Raw genomic sequence first — 17,787 nt, 5'->3', positions numbered from 1 at the left:
CCCACGTAGATATCCTTTTTAACCAACTGCAGCAAAGAAAATTCGAATCAGATATAATAAGTCATGAGCCCCCAGAAAATAAACGCAACCGACCAGGCAACAGTAAATTTGATCACCGAATTTCTGTTTTAGAGGTGTGTGATGTTATAATAAATTGTGATCGATAATCGATAATAAATCGATTTCATTTTAAAGAGAATCTAGTAGTTGCATAACTTTTGTTTTCCGAATACTAATGGAATAATAATGGAGAGTGTTGCGGTAAATTTGCTGAGGATAAACTCACTTACCGTATGTTCCTTTTATCCCTTTCATTTGATAAAGAACGATTACGAACAGTCAATTATTTATTCAAGAAATAATTGCAGAAACAATCTAAGAAACACGTTGAAAGAGAGTAGACAATTATTAGAACATTGTGAACGATTTGTTGCAGTTCGAATGGGAAATTCTGGTGTACCCATCATATTCACCAGACATAACGCTTCTGATTATCATTTTAGATCAGATCACATAGCTCAATTGGCACACAGTCTTGAATCTTGATGGGAGCGCTTCCAACCAATATCGTTTTTTCGACATAGTATCGCCGTGATGCCAGAAAGATCGGAAAAAGTAGTAGTAAATGATGGAAAATATTAGAATTAATATTAAAATAATATTAAAATAAATAAGAAAATAATAAAATATTAGAACACTTGCAAACCTAGTAAACAGTGTATTAAAATTGGATTTTTATATATTTTAAACAATTATTTTATACAATTCTGTTTTGTTTTTTCTCTCTCATATTATTCAATAAAAAGAATTAGTTGTTGTTGATTTACATTATTCGTAAGAAAATATTAACAAAAATATAAAGCGATGCTATAATATACATATTAAATTCTAAGCTACTCATGTGGTGTCATCAGAAATGACAGCTACTGCTGCAATTTCGGTAATCCAGCAACTATACCACTTTCAATTCCGACATGGTCTTCACCGCGAAGTATCTTGAAGGTACCTTTGAGAGAAACTGTTATAAGATAAACAATAACATTTCTATCAGAACATTACCGTTATCTCCCCAATCAGAATTCCACGAATTAGCAACTAGCCAGTACGGTACATTATTTTCGACACCCCATCCCATAATTTTGATAGCATGTCCTCCTAATAAGCTTCCAGAAATATGCTTGTAAACTCCTAAACATAAAGTTTTCAATAAAAGTTCGAAATCGCTAAGAATATATAATATAGTACTTCCAGTAGAACAGAAAATATACGCCATAGATGACGTCGAATATACTGCCAAATGCAATTTGTAAAAATGTAAAATTAGTTTTAAACTCAGTGCATATTTTTCCTTCACATTTTATCTTAGTTAAAGGGAGACAGAATTAGGTCTAATGCGTCGGAACATGTAACCGAAGCATGTCATATCATATGTCTACAAAATTGTAAGTTGTAACCCAAAATTTTAATTAATTTTTGTTATAATTTGTTAATGCGGCAGCATTGTGACGTGCTGACATCATACATTTGAATGACGTGCATTGGGTGTTTCATTGAATAGGCTATACAAGTTTATACCTTTTTTATATAGAAGAAAGTCTGAGTATACCATAAAAGCACCTTCAACAGGGCCATTCTTGAAAATCTCTGTTTGTATTTGTTCCACTCTGCTCGAAACCGAGTATGATTTCAGTCCATAATGTTTGTCTTGATTATATGATATCTTATAATTTGACTCGCATTGCGGTACACATTTGGGCGTATTGTTTTCAGAGCCTAAAAATGGACGTTTACTACAACACGACAGTAATCATAATTCATAGCCTACTATCACAAGGAGGTCTAGTTCCGTTTACGTGGTGTTCACAGGGAGGTATCTCGTATGGCCGACAGCCCTTGATAAATGTCATTTAATTTTCAGTTAGGTTAAAACATAAGTATTTTACCTGATGTGAATTGTATCGTCCTCCTGAGACCAACCCTTTCCTCACCCAATAATTGAATGCACTGCCAGGATATCCCCCATTACAACCCATCCCGCAAGTATAACAGCAAGAGACCAGATCGTCAGATGACACTCGAAAGTTAACATTGCCTTTAGAGTGGATACAAATCCGGTCTGACATCACTTCGGCTGCTCCGAATGCCTAAAAAATAACCGATGTTCAAAAATAATACGGTTAGAAACAAAACGCAACACTTACCCAACATGATCCACACGACCCCTGATCTCTAATTTCCCGAATTGTGGGGCAATTCGGCCACTGATCACGAGCATCAAAATTCGCGGGAATGGCAACGGTCTCAATATCATGGATGAAAAGAGGAGGCATAAAGTTCTTGAAACTAGGTAAAACACCCATTAAACGTTTCACGTAGTTCATCGAGACATCTTTTGCGAAATTTCTTCCAGCCTAAAAAAACAAACATTATTATGTATTCAAATATACAACCTTTACAATGTTATACCGTCCATGTTGATTGTTGTTTATTTATATAATCGATAAATTCATCTGATAAAGGGTGTAATTCGCCGTGAATAAAGCCGATTTCTAAACAAATAAACAGGCATAAAACCCAAATTAACTTCATTTTTACTAATGTTTCGATAACAGCACAACGAAACAAAGTGGACTCTTTCTAAAAGCAACTGAACAATTGTTAGGATCGTTTTAAGACCTGACGAAAACAATTTATCGCTTGTTTATTGTTAATTTACTTTCAACCGAAAAGATAACACCTAATCATAAACACAACCAATGAGCTATAAGCATGAGTGTGCGCATTATCTTGTATCGACAGGTCATATTTAAATTAAACAAAATGATAATATACCACTAGATACATAAATATGAAAATCAATACACATTGTTCGGTTAATTTTTAATTTGTATAATTCTGAATTTTGTAAATAATTTCGCTAATTATTTATTGATTTAACGTTCTTAAATTTTGTTTTGAAATCGAAGTTTATGAACAAGGTATTTTAAAAGAAAATGTATATTTAGTGGGTTGATTTAAAAATAAGCAAACCGTCTATCGAAAATATTTATATTAATCAGTAAAGAATGATATTTAGGAGTTTTTTTTGTTATACATAGTTGTCGTGTTTTCGGAAGCTAATTGATCCATATCAATTTCAAACTCTTATTTTGATCGATGTTCTTTTGTCATTTTTTTTAAACTGATGCAGGTAATTTTCACAAGTCTCTCTTGATGCCAGTTTTACACCTATTAACAATGTTATGTTAGCATTTAAATCCAATATCTAATCCCTGTGCAACAATCTAAATACTTAGTCAGCATTTTTTCTATGGTTAGCATAAATGAGCGATGTCACCACGGAATGATACCAGAATTGTCTCCATTGGATACGAATAGACATTGACACATTATCTGGCCTTGCCTGTCGTACGAATAAACCAGTATTTTTGTCGAATAAAAGTCTTTTATTTAAACAAATTGTTAATCTGTTAAATGTTAAAAATTTAAAACCTTTATTTATAATTCCTAACATCAGAAGTGGGATTCTTATCCAATCAAGTATATGTAGTTAGAATAACAGTGAAAATTAAAAAAAAGACGAATTTGCTGATATTCTGCAAGTGGAAAATGGAAATGCCGAGTTAAAAAGGGGGCGACCCTATTGACATATGTGTTGACAGTGACAAAGTAGTCGATAGACCATCGGCTTCAAAAATGGTAAAATCCGACTGTGTAAGAACTTAGCTTTTCATCTTATCAGGACAGAAGCTAGCAATAGTGCAAAAATCCAGTATGGCGTGGTAACCTTCCTCATCTGATCATTCCAGTGCACAAGCTGTGACGTCAATCATGCTGTCAGAATTTGATCCCTATAATAGATCCCTTGAATATGCAATTTATATGAAGAACGAATTAGGGGTAAGTGATTGCATTATTATAGTTAAGGCTGGCGAATCACTGGGGCATTGTTACTGTTGTGAATGTCTACCAATTAGGCGAACATAAGAAGAATTTTGTAAAGATCTCATTATTGCGTTTTCTGCCACAGAATCTTCAGGTGAACTTGAATATAATGCAGCAATACCTCCTCCTCCCTGCGGTTTTAAGTATGCTTGAGTACGGATTATGTCATTTTGAAGCTGGAAGCGGCAATACAACCTCGAAATCCTGGCAAGAGCGAGAAATTTAAAAAAAAAAATTAAAAGAGTTCGACGATCGCAAATAAAAGGAGCAAGGCCCTTCTCTTCTGATATTCCTAAAATTCTACGCCCACAAGAAAGCCAATCCGATCTTCCTATTAATCCATTTAGAGGTACCTGTATCAAATGTGAAAAAACGGGTCATCGGCAGAAAGAATGCACTGTAAATAAAAAGATAAAGTTCGAGAATATCAATAGTTTTGATAATAAGAGCAGTGAATCTAATTCCACTTTACCTTTCTGTACCAATTGCAACAAACCAGGCCACACTGAAGATAATTGTTAAATAAGTTGTTAAATAAGATAGACAATGTTAATAAATCCTCTACTGGTACACTATTGTGTGAGAACAAGATATTAATATTTAAATATATTGATGACAGTGGCGTAGAAATTTATTTCATTAACAATATTAATAATTAACAGTTATTATCGGGTCTAGGAACAGAGATGGTATTCAATCTAGGCACCTCTGAACTTATTGCGTTTCCAAAATTCCAAAAGTTATGGTATGTCGGAAAGGTGTAAAAATAGGCAAGTTATGTGATGACAAAAAGTACTTTTACATTTGGCTATATATCATTACAAACAAGACTACAAACGCAAGATTACAGACAGACAATTCTCTACATAATACTAAAAGGAATACAAAACTCCATGAAGAATTATAGCAGATAGAGCAACACTATTTACATCTATAACTTTTTGCATTTTCCTGGAACATGAAAAAGTGAAATTACATCTCATCGCTACTGGAATGCCACAAATATATTATCATTTGTAAAAAATACTTTTATTTCTTGACGAGTAAAATGCATATATTCAACAAAAGTATTATAATGATCACACTCTTAATATATACAGGACAGAACATACAGAGTGGTGTGGTATAACGATGATTGCAATAACATTCGTTAGTCAACTACGTCAACACGTACTCTTCGAGAGACTCTAAGAAACTATATTCATAGAGTAATATATAGAGTGTTAACTTAATACAAATAATTTCAGAATTGTTTTGCGTGGTCTCAGCAGAAAGGCCCTGAGAACGTCATTTTGCTGAATTTCATTGGTTAGTTTAAATTTTCATTACAGGCAACTGTAATGAAAATATTTTATAAGGGGAGCATTTCATTGGTCGACGATTTCATACCTATCACGTGACTAACCTCTGACGTCACATTCTACTGACCAATTAAATTTTAAATAAAATCAAAATGTAATTTTTCAAAACCATTTATTAATACAAAATTCTGTACAAATAGAAATATTATATAATATCAAAAGGCTAAAACATAAAAATACATATATATATATATATATATATATATATATATATATATATATATATATATATATATATATATATAATGTATATAAATAAAAAATAGTTAAATATGGATATAAAATTGCCTGCAATCTAATTGAAAAAATAACATATCTCAGCAAATATAATCAAAATTGTTTATAGCTCTTTCCCTTTTTTATATATTTTTAGTGCTATCAATTCAAATAAGATGTATTAAAATTTCTTATCTATTATATATCTATATCTTATTTTTTGCTCATAGTAAAAGCAAAGCAGCACAGCTGAAAGTCTGTTAATATTTTACCTACTTGTTCAACACAAAAATGTATTGAGTTAAGTTATTATTATTTTTACAATGTTATTGCGAAAATTATGGAATGGATAATTAAAACAGTTAAATCGTATGATATATGTCAGAATGGAGAAAACATACAAAAAGTAATGCTTTAAAGAACAGCAACAAAAAATTAAAACTGATGGTATTTCAAAATTACTGCTGTGCTCTTATTATGGTAAAATCGAGGATTTAAAAAGATAGCTTAGGTATCTATTAACAATATAATAAAACAATCATGATAATCTCTTGTTTATAAAATCAAGCTCACCTTGTTGAAAAAGTTATCTCGGTTAAGGAGACTTAAGCCGCCAAAATATTAATTATAAGTATCTTGACCAATATACATTAGTTTTAAGTAAATGAACCCCTTCAAAATAATTAAGTTTTAAATTGATGGCACTTTACAAACAACTTTTTAAAGGGTAACAAAAACTTTTCATGTAGTATAATTACATTTACCTTCAATGTAATTTTAACATTGCCTTATTTGGACACATTTTGAATTTAGAGTGTGGGTAATATGTTCATAATTTCTTCTGTTATATTGCTGTAAATAATAATATATATGAACACAAATGCTTTATATAAATAATTGTATACGTACCAGGTAAAAGCAATGCTAAGTCACACAAATCCTTAATCTTGCTAACTTGGGGTGTTTCTTCCAAGGAAAACTACGTCCGGTTTTTATTTCCGTACACACTGGATACACTTTTGAGAATGAAGATACATTAAAATCGAATAATAGTGATTTTATTTAAAATACAAGAATGCTAATCGTATTTTATATTAGACAAACAAAAATGTCGTCGTAAACAAACTAAAACAAACAATGGCATTATAGAAATGAACCAATCAAATGCCTTCGTAGGCCAATTCAAACGAACCAATAAAAAAAGCGGTCTCAGAGTCGCCATTGAATCGACCACGCAAAACATTTCCTAGATTTTCCCTATTTAAGTTAAACCTCTATATTATACTCTATGACTGTATTATTTCTAGTCAAGGCGCCGGCTCTTGCATCCAAAGGGTGTACATCTCAGCATTTCCATTGTGCCACGCCCGCTTCGATTAGTAGTAAACTGTTTTCAGTTTACTGCAGATTTCCCTAAGAAATAAAGAAGGAAAGAAAATAATTTGAATTCAAATATCTACCGGCTGTTGTTTTGCTTTGTGTCAATTTGGATTAAATTGGAGCTATGCTGCGGGTGTTGCATCATGGCTCGATCATCGGCAGCATTGTGTATCTCGCAATGGCGGCCAAGGACGCTTATATTCGAACGTAGGATTCGGCTAAGGCCGCAAAGAGATTTAACTTGATACGTTTAAATATCTACCGGTTGTTGTCTCGCTTTGTTACAACTTGGATTACATTGGAGGTATGCTGCGTTTGTTGGATGATGGCTCGATCATCCGCAATATTGTATACCTCGCAAGGGCGATCAAGGACGCTTACATTTGAACGTAGGCCTTGGCTGAGGCCGCAAATAGTTTTAACTTAATACGTTTCCAACGTATTTTAATTATTGTGAGCTAATCTAATAAAAATTATTTTATGAAATAATGAACACTATGTGCTTAGTGAAAATTATAAAATCGTTGCAGCTCTCACGCAACATGACCGTTGGCCTAAAGATTTACATTAAAAAAGAAATAAAGCTTAATAAAGCTTGTTTTAATCTGTCATTCGTATTCATTTTGATTTAATAATATTTATTATAATATTTTAATTGTTTTTATTTTGATTTATTAGATGCATTTTTATTCTTATAACTTACATTTCCATATGCTAGCAGAATGGCCGAACGGATCTTAAGCAATTTAGCTAATTATTTTCATAAAAATGAATTTCAATGGAGAGTTAACAATTGATAACTTGAATAAAGATTTTAATATTTTTTACAAAAAAAAGAGCAATTCATATAAATTTTGTATTGTGTCTATATTTTTTGACCGGTCAGTATCAGTAGAAAATGTCACTACAGGTATCGATAAATAATCGTTGGTTTTATAAATAAAATTCAAAAGAAATGTTTAAATTTAACTTGGACACGTCTGTCACTATACAATAAAATATTATTAATAATTAAATTGTTTATCAAATTTAATTATAACAGAGGCGGCTATCCTTCTCTCAGTGGACCTAAAGTGTAGTGAATACGTGTTTACGTGACCAGACAAAAAGACTGCTTTTCATTTTTATTAGTATTTTAAAATTATTTTGCCTAGATTTACAAAAGTCCTTTTGAAATTCATTCATAGTATTTTTGGATAAAAACTAGTACAAAAAATAATAATTGAGTGAAAAATGAAGTGCGTGAAATAAACAATGTATTTATTTTATTTTTTTATCTTTAGAAGTAAATAAAATAAAATATTAACAATCTAAAAGTGGCAAACAATAACGATTCAATCAAATCACCTGCATACTATGATAGAAGACTAGAACAACTAGCAATAACGCAAACCCCACAAACAGAATGGACTACAGTCGTTAACAAAAAACGATTGAGAAGCCCAGAAGAAGAAATCGCGAGGAAACAAACAAGGATCAGTGACTATTGGTTACAAGAAACCAATAGAGACAAAAAACAGCTTTAGCAACCTGTCGGAAGAAATTGAAGAGAATATACAACCAAGCCCTGAAAAAGTTGTTCCCAAACCACCATCAATAACAGTCTATAAGGTAGGAGTAATAAAACACATCCGTGACCTATTGAAAACCATTACTACGAACTACACAATTAAAACAGTGAGTTATGAAACAATTAAAATCCAATTGTTCGAAGCGGATCACTTTAAAGCTCTTGTAAAAGAATTAAATGAAAGGAACATCCAATACCATACATTCAGGCCAAAATCCGAGAGAACATTTAAATTCGTATTAAAAGGATTACATCACGGGACGGATTTTAACACCATCAAAGTAGCCCTAGCTGAAAAACGCCTCGAGGTCGTAAATGTTCATATTCGACATCGCACGACAAAAAAACCTCTGCCTATGTTCTATATTGATTTAAAACCTAATGGAAATAATAAGGCGGTGTATGAAATCACCAAATTGGAAAATAATATTATTAAATGCGAACAACCACATACAAAAAGAATACCACAATGCACGAGGTGTCAAGCGCACGAGTACACAAAAACTTACTGTCGCAAATCATATAGATGCGTAAAATGTGCAGGAGATCACAAAACAGGAGGACAGAACGGAACGTAACTGTAACGGAAATCATCCAGCGAACTACAAGGGTTGCACAGTTCACAAGCAACTACAGCAGAAATTCTAACCCGCCTTAAGAGAAAAAAGGCATCAACAGCAACAAAAACAATCCACACCTACCAGTCTACCCACCAGACCAAGTCAACCAGACATATAACTTATGCCCAAATGTTTGAAAATGGTTCAGCACAAAATCGAGAAACTACATCACAACCTACTGAAACTAGCAGCAACATTTCTAGATTAGAAAAAATGATGGCCAAACTAATGGATCAAATGAGTACGATGCTTGGTCTACTCACAACCGTCGTCAGCAAACTTGCCTAATGCCTGAAACCATTAGCTACAAAATCACCGTCTGGAATGCCAATGGATTCCAACAACACGCCAAAGAACTAAAAATATTAGTAAGTGAACAAAATTGATGACGTTATGATGGTTTCCGAAACACATTTTACGGACAAACATTATTTGAAAGATTATTAATTATTCAAGAATAATAACCTCAAAAGGTAGAGAACTGTTAAAAGCAATAAAGACAGATAATTTACAACATATCTCTACTGGTGAACCTACCTACATATTCGCCTTCAGACAGAAATAAAAAACCAAATACTATAGATTTCTGTATTACAAAAAATATCGATACAAAAAAGTGTCAGGCAGAATCATGTTTCGACCTGTCTTCTGATCATTCACCAATAATAGTAACAATTTCTTCAAAAATTACCATCAAAGATAACTCTCCTTCTCTGTACAATAATAGAACTAACTGGCCCTTATTTAGAGAAAAACCGACTTAGACCGAAACATCTCTCTAAACTTACCGCTAAAAACTGAAATTGATATGGAAATAGCAGCAATAAACCTTACAAAAAATATACAGGAGGCAGCATATTCCGCGACTCCTAACAGTGAAACATTTCCAAGAAAAAATACACATATATCATGTACAATACAGAAAAAGACAGCAGAAAAAAAATTACGACGGAATTAGCAACAGAAAGGGACTGAAGAGAATAAAAGAAAATATAATAGGGCAATAAAAGAGCTGAAAGAACTAATCCGAATTGAACAAAACCGAGGCATTCAAGAATACCTAGAAAACTTGACACCAACTGAGGCTACAGACTATTCGTTGCGGAAAGCAACAAAAAAGCTTAGGAGATCCCAGCAGTATAACCCACCTATTAAAACAAACGAAAATAATTGGGCTAGAAGCAATAAAGAGAAGGCCGACATTTTCTCAAAACACTTAAAATACACGTAGAAGAACATGTCCACCAGTGAATATCAATCATCATTTACTCCCCCAAGCAGAGCATCTTAAATATCTTGGTATGCACTTAGATCGACGCCTAACCTGGAAGAAGCACATACTCTTTAAACGGAAACAACTTGGACTTAAATTGTATCAAATGTATTGGCTCATCGGGCGCAAATCCAAGTTATTATTAGAAAACAAGGTATTGCTGAATGAGTCTATACTCAAGCCCATTTGGTCATATGGAATCTAACTATGGGGTACCGCTAGCAAATCTAATATATTCATCATTCAACGGTTCCAAAATAAAGTGTTACGTGCCATTGTTGATGCTCCGTACTATATTTCAAATAAAGTGATACAACGCAATATTCCTCTAGAAGCTATAACGAGTGTAATTTAACGTGTTTGTGTGAAGTACTTCGAAAGAATGTCAGTGCATCCCAACGCCTCTTAGTTCAGTGCTAGCTTCCGAAGAGAACAGTCGTGTCCGGTCCTCCGAGTCTACCTACTCTTCCGAGAATTACCCACAACTGATTGTCAAATAATCGACTCGTAAACCGCTTCCATCTGCACCTTCGCCCAAACATCATAAACGTTTGTAAACGCCGGAAAGCGTTTTACAAGCGGGACAATGGCGTCATGCACGCCGGAGCCATCACCGCGTCCAGAAAGTTGCCGTCCAACAACCGAAAAATGTGCCGATGATACCCCTGACAATGCCCGGATGATGAGTCCTAAACTCATCGAGTATCTAAAAAATGAAAATGCTCAAATGACTCAAATGAAAGAGCTCAAAATTGAGGTTACTCAGCTTGGAATATTGCTAACAAAGCATGGAGACGAGCTCTCCGCAATGCGGATGTTGCTACAACACGCCTTTACTAAACTCACCCCGGCGCAGTCAGTACATCAACTTCCTGAGACACCAAATGAACTCACATCCCTGCCGTTGGAAAATGAAGATCCGGATGATATATTCACCGTGGTGGGAAAGAGGAAGAGGGGTCCCATCACAACCAAGTCAAAACCCAACACAACCAAGTCAGCTGTCGAAGGCCGTCGATAAGGCTAGACAGGCAGCTGCAACCAAGCCGTCTACCCATCCAGCAGAGAGCCAAGGCCAACTCGCAACCATCAACCTCCAGAAATGCCGTCAGATCAGCGTCCACCAAGCCGATAACTAAGAAAGCTACCCAGCCTACTCAAGTAAGTAGCCAGGCTATTAACTCATTAAACACTTCTCCTCAAGCTACCACAGTTCCAAACACTTCGGGAACTCTCTCACAATCTCCAACCTCACTACCTATGACAACTCTTTCGGCGAACCCAAATCCAACCACCGCTCCTAAAAAGGAAAAAATCCCACTCATCGTTCTTTGTGACACGAATAAATACTCAGAAATCCTTCGAATTGCGAAAGATAATTCAATAGAGATTACTGCAACTTTAAGCCGAAAGGACGGAACTCGCTTATTTGTACCAACTTCGAACGACTTCCTCAAACTGACCAAGAAGACTTGATATATGCATTTCACTTCTTCTGTCCTCAATCTGAAAGGGCAATACGAGTCATCATCCGCAACTTCCCAACGATTGTAACGGTTGACGAAGCCAAAGAACACCTTATTTCGCAAGGTTTCCACCCAAAATGTCTTCAAAGGTGGAAACTTAAATCAGGCGAGAACCTTCCCATAATCCAGGTCGTTTTCCTAACGAAGAAAGGAACATCATTAATCTCACCAAAATAGGCCTGTCAATCGAGAAAGTCGAACTACAGCGAGGCAACGGCCAGCCTGTGCAGTGCTACAACTGCCAGCTGTTTAGCTGTTTGGCTATTCCAGCTCTCGTTGTAGAGCGCCTCCACGGTGTGTCAAATACGCCGGACACCATAAAACCCGTTCGTGCACCAAGGTACGCGAGGATCCAAATAAATGCAGCAATTGTGGAGACCCACACACAGCTAATTACACAGGCTGTAGCTGCCGACCTGCTCCCACGAATCTTAGACCAATCCAATCCAGACAAGCCTCCGGCAACACAAACTCTCAAACAACAATTCTTTCCTAATGTAGCCGCCTAAGCGGCAACCCCCTTTCCCGTCTAGCTTTCAGCAGTAATTTATTCGTCAAAATGGCTACTTCCAAAGTGCTTAAAATCATGTCGTGGAACGCCAACAGCTTACGCGATAAAAAAGTGGAGCTGGAACTCCTTCTTTCGTCTTCAGGCATCGAGCACTTATCGAGGAGACTCTCCTAAAGCCCTCTCATCGTTTTTCCCGTCTAAACTACACGATTTACAGCAATGACCGTAAGTTCCGTGCTAGCTCTCGAAGAGAACGGTCGTGTCCAGTCCGCCGAACCTAGCTGCGCTTCCGAGAATTACCACCAGTGCCTACGTCAAAAAAGCGTCTGTAAGCGCCGAAAAGGCACATTTACAGACAATGCAATGGCGTCATGTACGTCAGAGCCGACGTAAGCATAATCCCAGCTTTCCTAACTCAAATGGACCATCTTTCGAAGACAGCCGAGAATTGCTCATAATAGTTTTAAGAAGACAGAATGAAGACCTGCAAAAGCAGATAGCAGAAGTGAAAATGTTCGCTAAAGCACAAACAGACGCCCTGAACAAGCAGGCGAAAAAGCTGGAAAAGAACGAAAAGGCTTCCAAAGATCTTAAAGGAGAAATCAAAATTATCACTGCTACGATAACAGACTTCATGAAGTATCAAAAAGATGCCATGGAAATAAAGACTCCCGCTATCACAGAAACCCAGACCCAGACACCAGCTAAACGGGCACAACGGTCCGACCAAACTGAACACCCAGACGACGGTTTCACCTTGGTGGGAAAAAGGAAGAGAGGGCCCATCACTCCACCTCAGGAAAGCCAGCTGCCGAAGGCCGGCAACAAGGGGAAACAGGCTCCCAAATCACAATCCAATCCGGTAGCCAAGCCGGCCATTCAATCTACCCAATCGAAAGCCAAGGCTAACGTACAGCCTTCGATTACAAAATTTGCCACCAGACAGACTAGTACAAAACAAGCCGACCACCAGGACGGCCCCACAGCCACTACCGAAACAACTTACCACAAGACCAACCCAGCCTGCGCAGGTAAGTAGCCAGGCTACTAAACAAACTTTAACCTCCACAGCAAAAACAGTGCCAACCGTTTCGGCGACTCTTTCTCAAACTCCCCCAAAGGAAAAAATTCCGCCTATAGTGCTCCGTGACAAGAAGAGTTTCATGGAGCTCATAAGAATTACTAAGGCACAATCAATAGATATTATAACCCGAAACAAAAAGGAGGGTACTTTCTTATTCGTCGCCACAAGCGACGATTACCGAAAACTCACTACCCTCCTCGAGGAAAGGAATTACCCTTTCCATTCCTGCTGTCATCCGGAGGAGAGAGCATTCCGGGTAATAATAAGAAACATCTCAGAATCACTCTGCATTGACGAGGTACGTGAACTTCTCTTTGATCAAGGCTCCCGTCCCAAATTTGTGCAAAGATGGAAATTAAAATCCGGGATAGAACTACCGATTGTTCAGGTAGTTGTCCCTCGCGAAGAGCGACAGATCATATATATGACCAAACTCGGCATCATCAGAGTGAAGGTCGAGGTCCAGAGGGGAAACGGCCAGCCAGTGTAGTACTTCAACTGCCAGCTTTTCGGGCATTCCAGCTCGTATTGCCGAGAGACAACATTTACCTGTTTCTTTAACTTCCAGCAGCTTTTTAATTCTTCGAAATGGCTGTTTCAAAATCTCTTATACTGATGACATTGAATGCAAACAGCTTACGTGGAAAGCAAGCGGAATTGGAAGTCGTCATGACATTCTATGACGTCGACATCGTTCTCATCCAGGAAACTTTCCTGAAACCTTCGCATCGTCTCTCTTTCGAGCACTTTTTTGTCTACAGAAACGATAGAACTCTGGGTCGAGGCGGTGGAACAGCCATTCTCGTCAGAAAAACAGTCAAACACGAGCTCCTTCCATCGTTACCAGTAAACAACTTCGAAACAACCTCCATTAAAATCGATATCCAACGTCCTTTCGTGATTACATCCCTGTAGAGGAAGTCTTCTGCATTCAACTATGCCAAATACCGATCACTCGTCGAAGGAAAATTTCCAAAAACAATAGGTGGCGATTTCAACGCCCACCACCCCACCTAGAGGTGTTCCAGAGCGAATCCCGCAGGTAACGCCATCGTAGCTCTAAGTGCAGATCTGGCCTACGGCCTTGCCCTGCCAGATGAACCCATTCATCACCCTAGTACAGTTTCTCAAGGCGCAGCAAGAATCCTTGATTTCTTTATTCTTCAAGACGTAAATCGCCATTCCGAAGTTCGAGTCCTTGACGAACTAGACTCTGATCATCGTCCGGTCCATCTCAAACTCTGAAACTGTGCCACCACTCAAGTCCCACTAACAAGATTCAGGAAAAAGACCGACTGGAAAAACGACCAATATCTTTTCCTGAAATCTGATCCAATTCCGAAAATTAACACATCAGAACAGCTTGAGGAAGCCGTACTCAAGCTAACTCATGATATTCAGTCTGCTCACGAATCTGCCACAGTTAAAATTTCATCACAACCCCAGCCGTGGAATAACAACCTTCCCGCTTCTCTTAAATGTGAAATTCGCATCAAAAACGCTTTATGCAGATTAGCTCGATTTTGTCGATGCTGCAGACAAAAGGGAGGCGAACAGAGCATGCAAGGGGGTAAGGGCGGCAGTCTCGACTTGGCGAGCAATGAAATGGAACTCATTTCTCGCCGACCAAAGACTGGATGACCCCCCTTCCTTCTGGCGTGTCTCCAAATGCCTCGTGGGGAAGACGCACAATGTCATCCCCCCCCTTGAAGTCAGCGGTTACAGGAAATTTCGCAGTCACTGACCAAGAAAAAGTCGAGCTCCTTGCAGAGACCTACGAAGCTCAAATGAAATGCCTCCCACCCGCAGAGAACACTAAAGCTAAAGACAATGACACTGTCATCAACGAATCCAACTCCATCAAAAGACCAGTAACCCCAGCCTTTCTTCTCAACCATTTCGTGTCTCCAAAGTCTCTACAGACTATGATCGGTAAATTTCAAACCAAAACATCTCCAGGTTTCGATGGAATATCGATTACCCAGTTAAAAAGCTCCCGCATAAGCAGCTCGCAGAACTGGCAAACATCATTAACTCCATCATGAGGCTGAAACATTCCCCAGCGTCTTGGAAACACGCACATATAGCGGTTATACCCAAGAAAGGAGCAAAATCATCTCCATCTGATTATAGACCTATCAGCCTTCTCAGCGCCATTTCGAAGCTTGCCGAGAGGGCAATACTCTACGCTATCAACTCTTTCACAAAGGAAAACAACATCATTCCAGATGAACAATTCGGCTTTCGCGCCCACCACTCATCCGTCCATCAGGCTACCCGTCTGGCCGCACACATCCATCACGCTCTTGACCAACGTAAAAAGCTTTGGAGCAGTTCTTCTGGACCTAACCAAAGCCTTCGACAAGGTCTGGCATGACGGATTGATCGCAAAGTGCGTGCGGTTAGGCCTCCCAAAAGACCTAACCGCTCTCATCAAGTCCTATCTCTCGGACAGATCTTTCCAGATCAAGATCAGGGAATCACTTTCCAGTCGTAAACAAATCGATGCTGGCGTACCTCAAGGTTCCCCGCTGGCCCCAGCCTTATTTAACCTCTTTATTTCAGATCTGCCGAGAAAAGAGCACATTGACGTCGCGTTTTACGCTGACGACACTGCTTCCTTCGCGGCCGCCATGTTCGAAGTTAGAATTAATGAACGTTTACAGAAGCAGCTTGATCATGCGGTCAAGTGGTTCAAATTCTGGAGGTTGCAAATCAACCCCCTGAAAACCCAGGCCATCATTTTCCATAAGAAGCGTTACGCACTGCGCGTCTCGCAACTTAAGATCGACACCGCAATGATTCCATGACTGGATAACGTCACGTACTTAGGTCTTCACTTCGACCGACGGTTCGGTTGGCATTCCCAAATCCAGAAAGCAATCCAAAACGGTTCGGGGATAGCAAACCTGCTATCTTCTCTGATCTGCCCTTCTAGCAGACTTCCCATCTCCATTGAATGCTTATTTTACAAGATGTTCATTCGGTCCATACTCATCTACGGATCTAATGTCTACTTCAAGTTTGTTACACCTAACCAGGTCAAACGGCTTCAAGTTTTCCAAAATAAGCTCCTCAGGAGAATATTAAACGCTCCATGGTTTGTCAGAAATAATCAAATTTATAGGGAAACTGACACTACAGAAATCAAGCACTTCATATCTCAATCATTCCACAAACAACAACTCAGCTCAAGTTCTTCTGAAAACGCGCTTGTTCGCGAACTGGTCGTCATGCTGGGAGCTTAGCACCGCGTCACCGCCAAGCTTCCCCCCTTTTCCAGGCTGAAACGACCTCATCCGTCGCTACAGTCATAACTTTTGCCCCCATACGGCACTATCCAGTTGTGTGTTAACTCAGGTTCGCGAATCAATAGAATCGCCGGGCCCTCGTGCCCAATAACGGGTGCCCGATCAGCAGATGCCATATCCCCAAATTTAATGCAGTAGCAATAGCGATCCACAGGGGTCAACTGTGAGGCGGTTTCGGTTTAGTGTATTGGTAAGCCCAGAGGCAGTCCCACATAACCCTGTCTAACTTGTCACTCCAGGGCAAGTCTCCGCGACAAGGTATGCGTCATGCATTCCACCGCCTGGTTTTTAGGCCAGAACAAGAAAAAAAGAATGACCGTATCCCAACTCGCGGTGGCGGAACTGCTATCCTAGTCAAAAAGGGAATTTAACACAACCTTCTGCCTTCAATTGTATCGTCACCAAATATCGAATCCACCTATATCCAGGTGGAAACTCAGGATCGTCCAATCGTGATTACCTCTCTGTGAAGGAAATGCTCCACGCATAATTCGCTCTTCGACGGCCCAACCTCAAAAATAATCGGTGGAGACTTCAACGCTCACCATCCCATGTGGGATTGCGAGCGCGCAAATCGAGCAGGCAACGATATGGCAGCACTGAGTGCAAACAGCAGCACTGAGGCTTGGTCTCGCCCTGCCGGATGAGCCTACCCGTCACCCCGCTATTGGACAACGGGGCACTCCACGCATTCTGGATTTTATCATTCTCCAGAACATCAATCGTCCTTCTGATGTACAAGTTCTCGACGGCTTACATTCGGACCATCGTCCGATTATATTAACTCTCGGGGATTGTTGTACAATCGAAATTCCTCGCTTCAAGGCCAGAAAGAAAACCGACTGGAAGAGATATCAGGAAATTCTCTTGGAATCCGATTCAATCCCTCCCAAGATTGATCGACCTGACCAACTCGAGCGTGCCGTGTCGAAGCTAACTCGAGACATCCAGTCCGCCTATCAGAATGCATCATTCAAAGTCCCATCATTT

At 38.4% G+C, this 17,787-nt stretch overlaps 1 protein-coding gene across 1 annotated transcript; it reads right to left on the bottom strand.

Moving 5' to 3' along the window:
- Positions 1–721: 721 nt before the first annotated feature.
- LOC143198015 (cathepsin B) lies at positions 722–2,690 on the bottom strand. The gene is made up of 7 exons (XM_076406917.1): positions 2,467–2,690; positions 2,202–2,411; positions 1,944–2,144; positions 1,826–1,892; positions 1,576–1,773; positions 1,060–1,188; positions 722–1,006 (listed from the first exon to the last, which is right to left on the bottom strand). Exons 1-7 carry the CDS (start codon positions 2,587–2,589, stop codon positions 924–926), a joined length of 1,011 nt encoding a protein of 336 aa, XP_076263032.1. The 5' UTR covers positions 2,590–2,690; the 3' UTR covers positions 722–923.
- Between the last annotated feature and the right edge of the window lie 15,097 nt (positions 2,691–17,787).

Source organism: Rhynchophorus ferrugineus, unplaced genomic scaffold (assembly GCF_030347505.1).
Source record: "Rhynchophorus ferrugineus isolate W39M unplaced genomic scaffold, kcgeb_rfMv2 rfM6, whole genome shotgun sequence".
In the NCBI taxonomy this organism is placed as follows: Eukaryota; Metazoa; Arthropoda; class Insecta; order Coleoptera; family Curculionidae; genus Rhynchophorus; species Rhynchophorus ferrugineus.
This window is presented reverse-complemented; position numbering and strand designations above follow the sequence as displayed.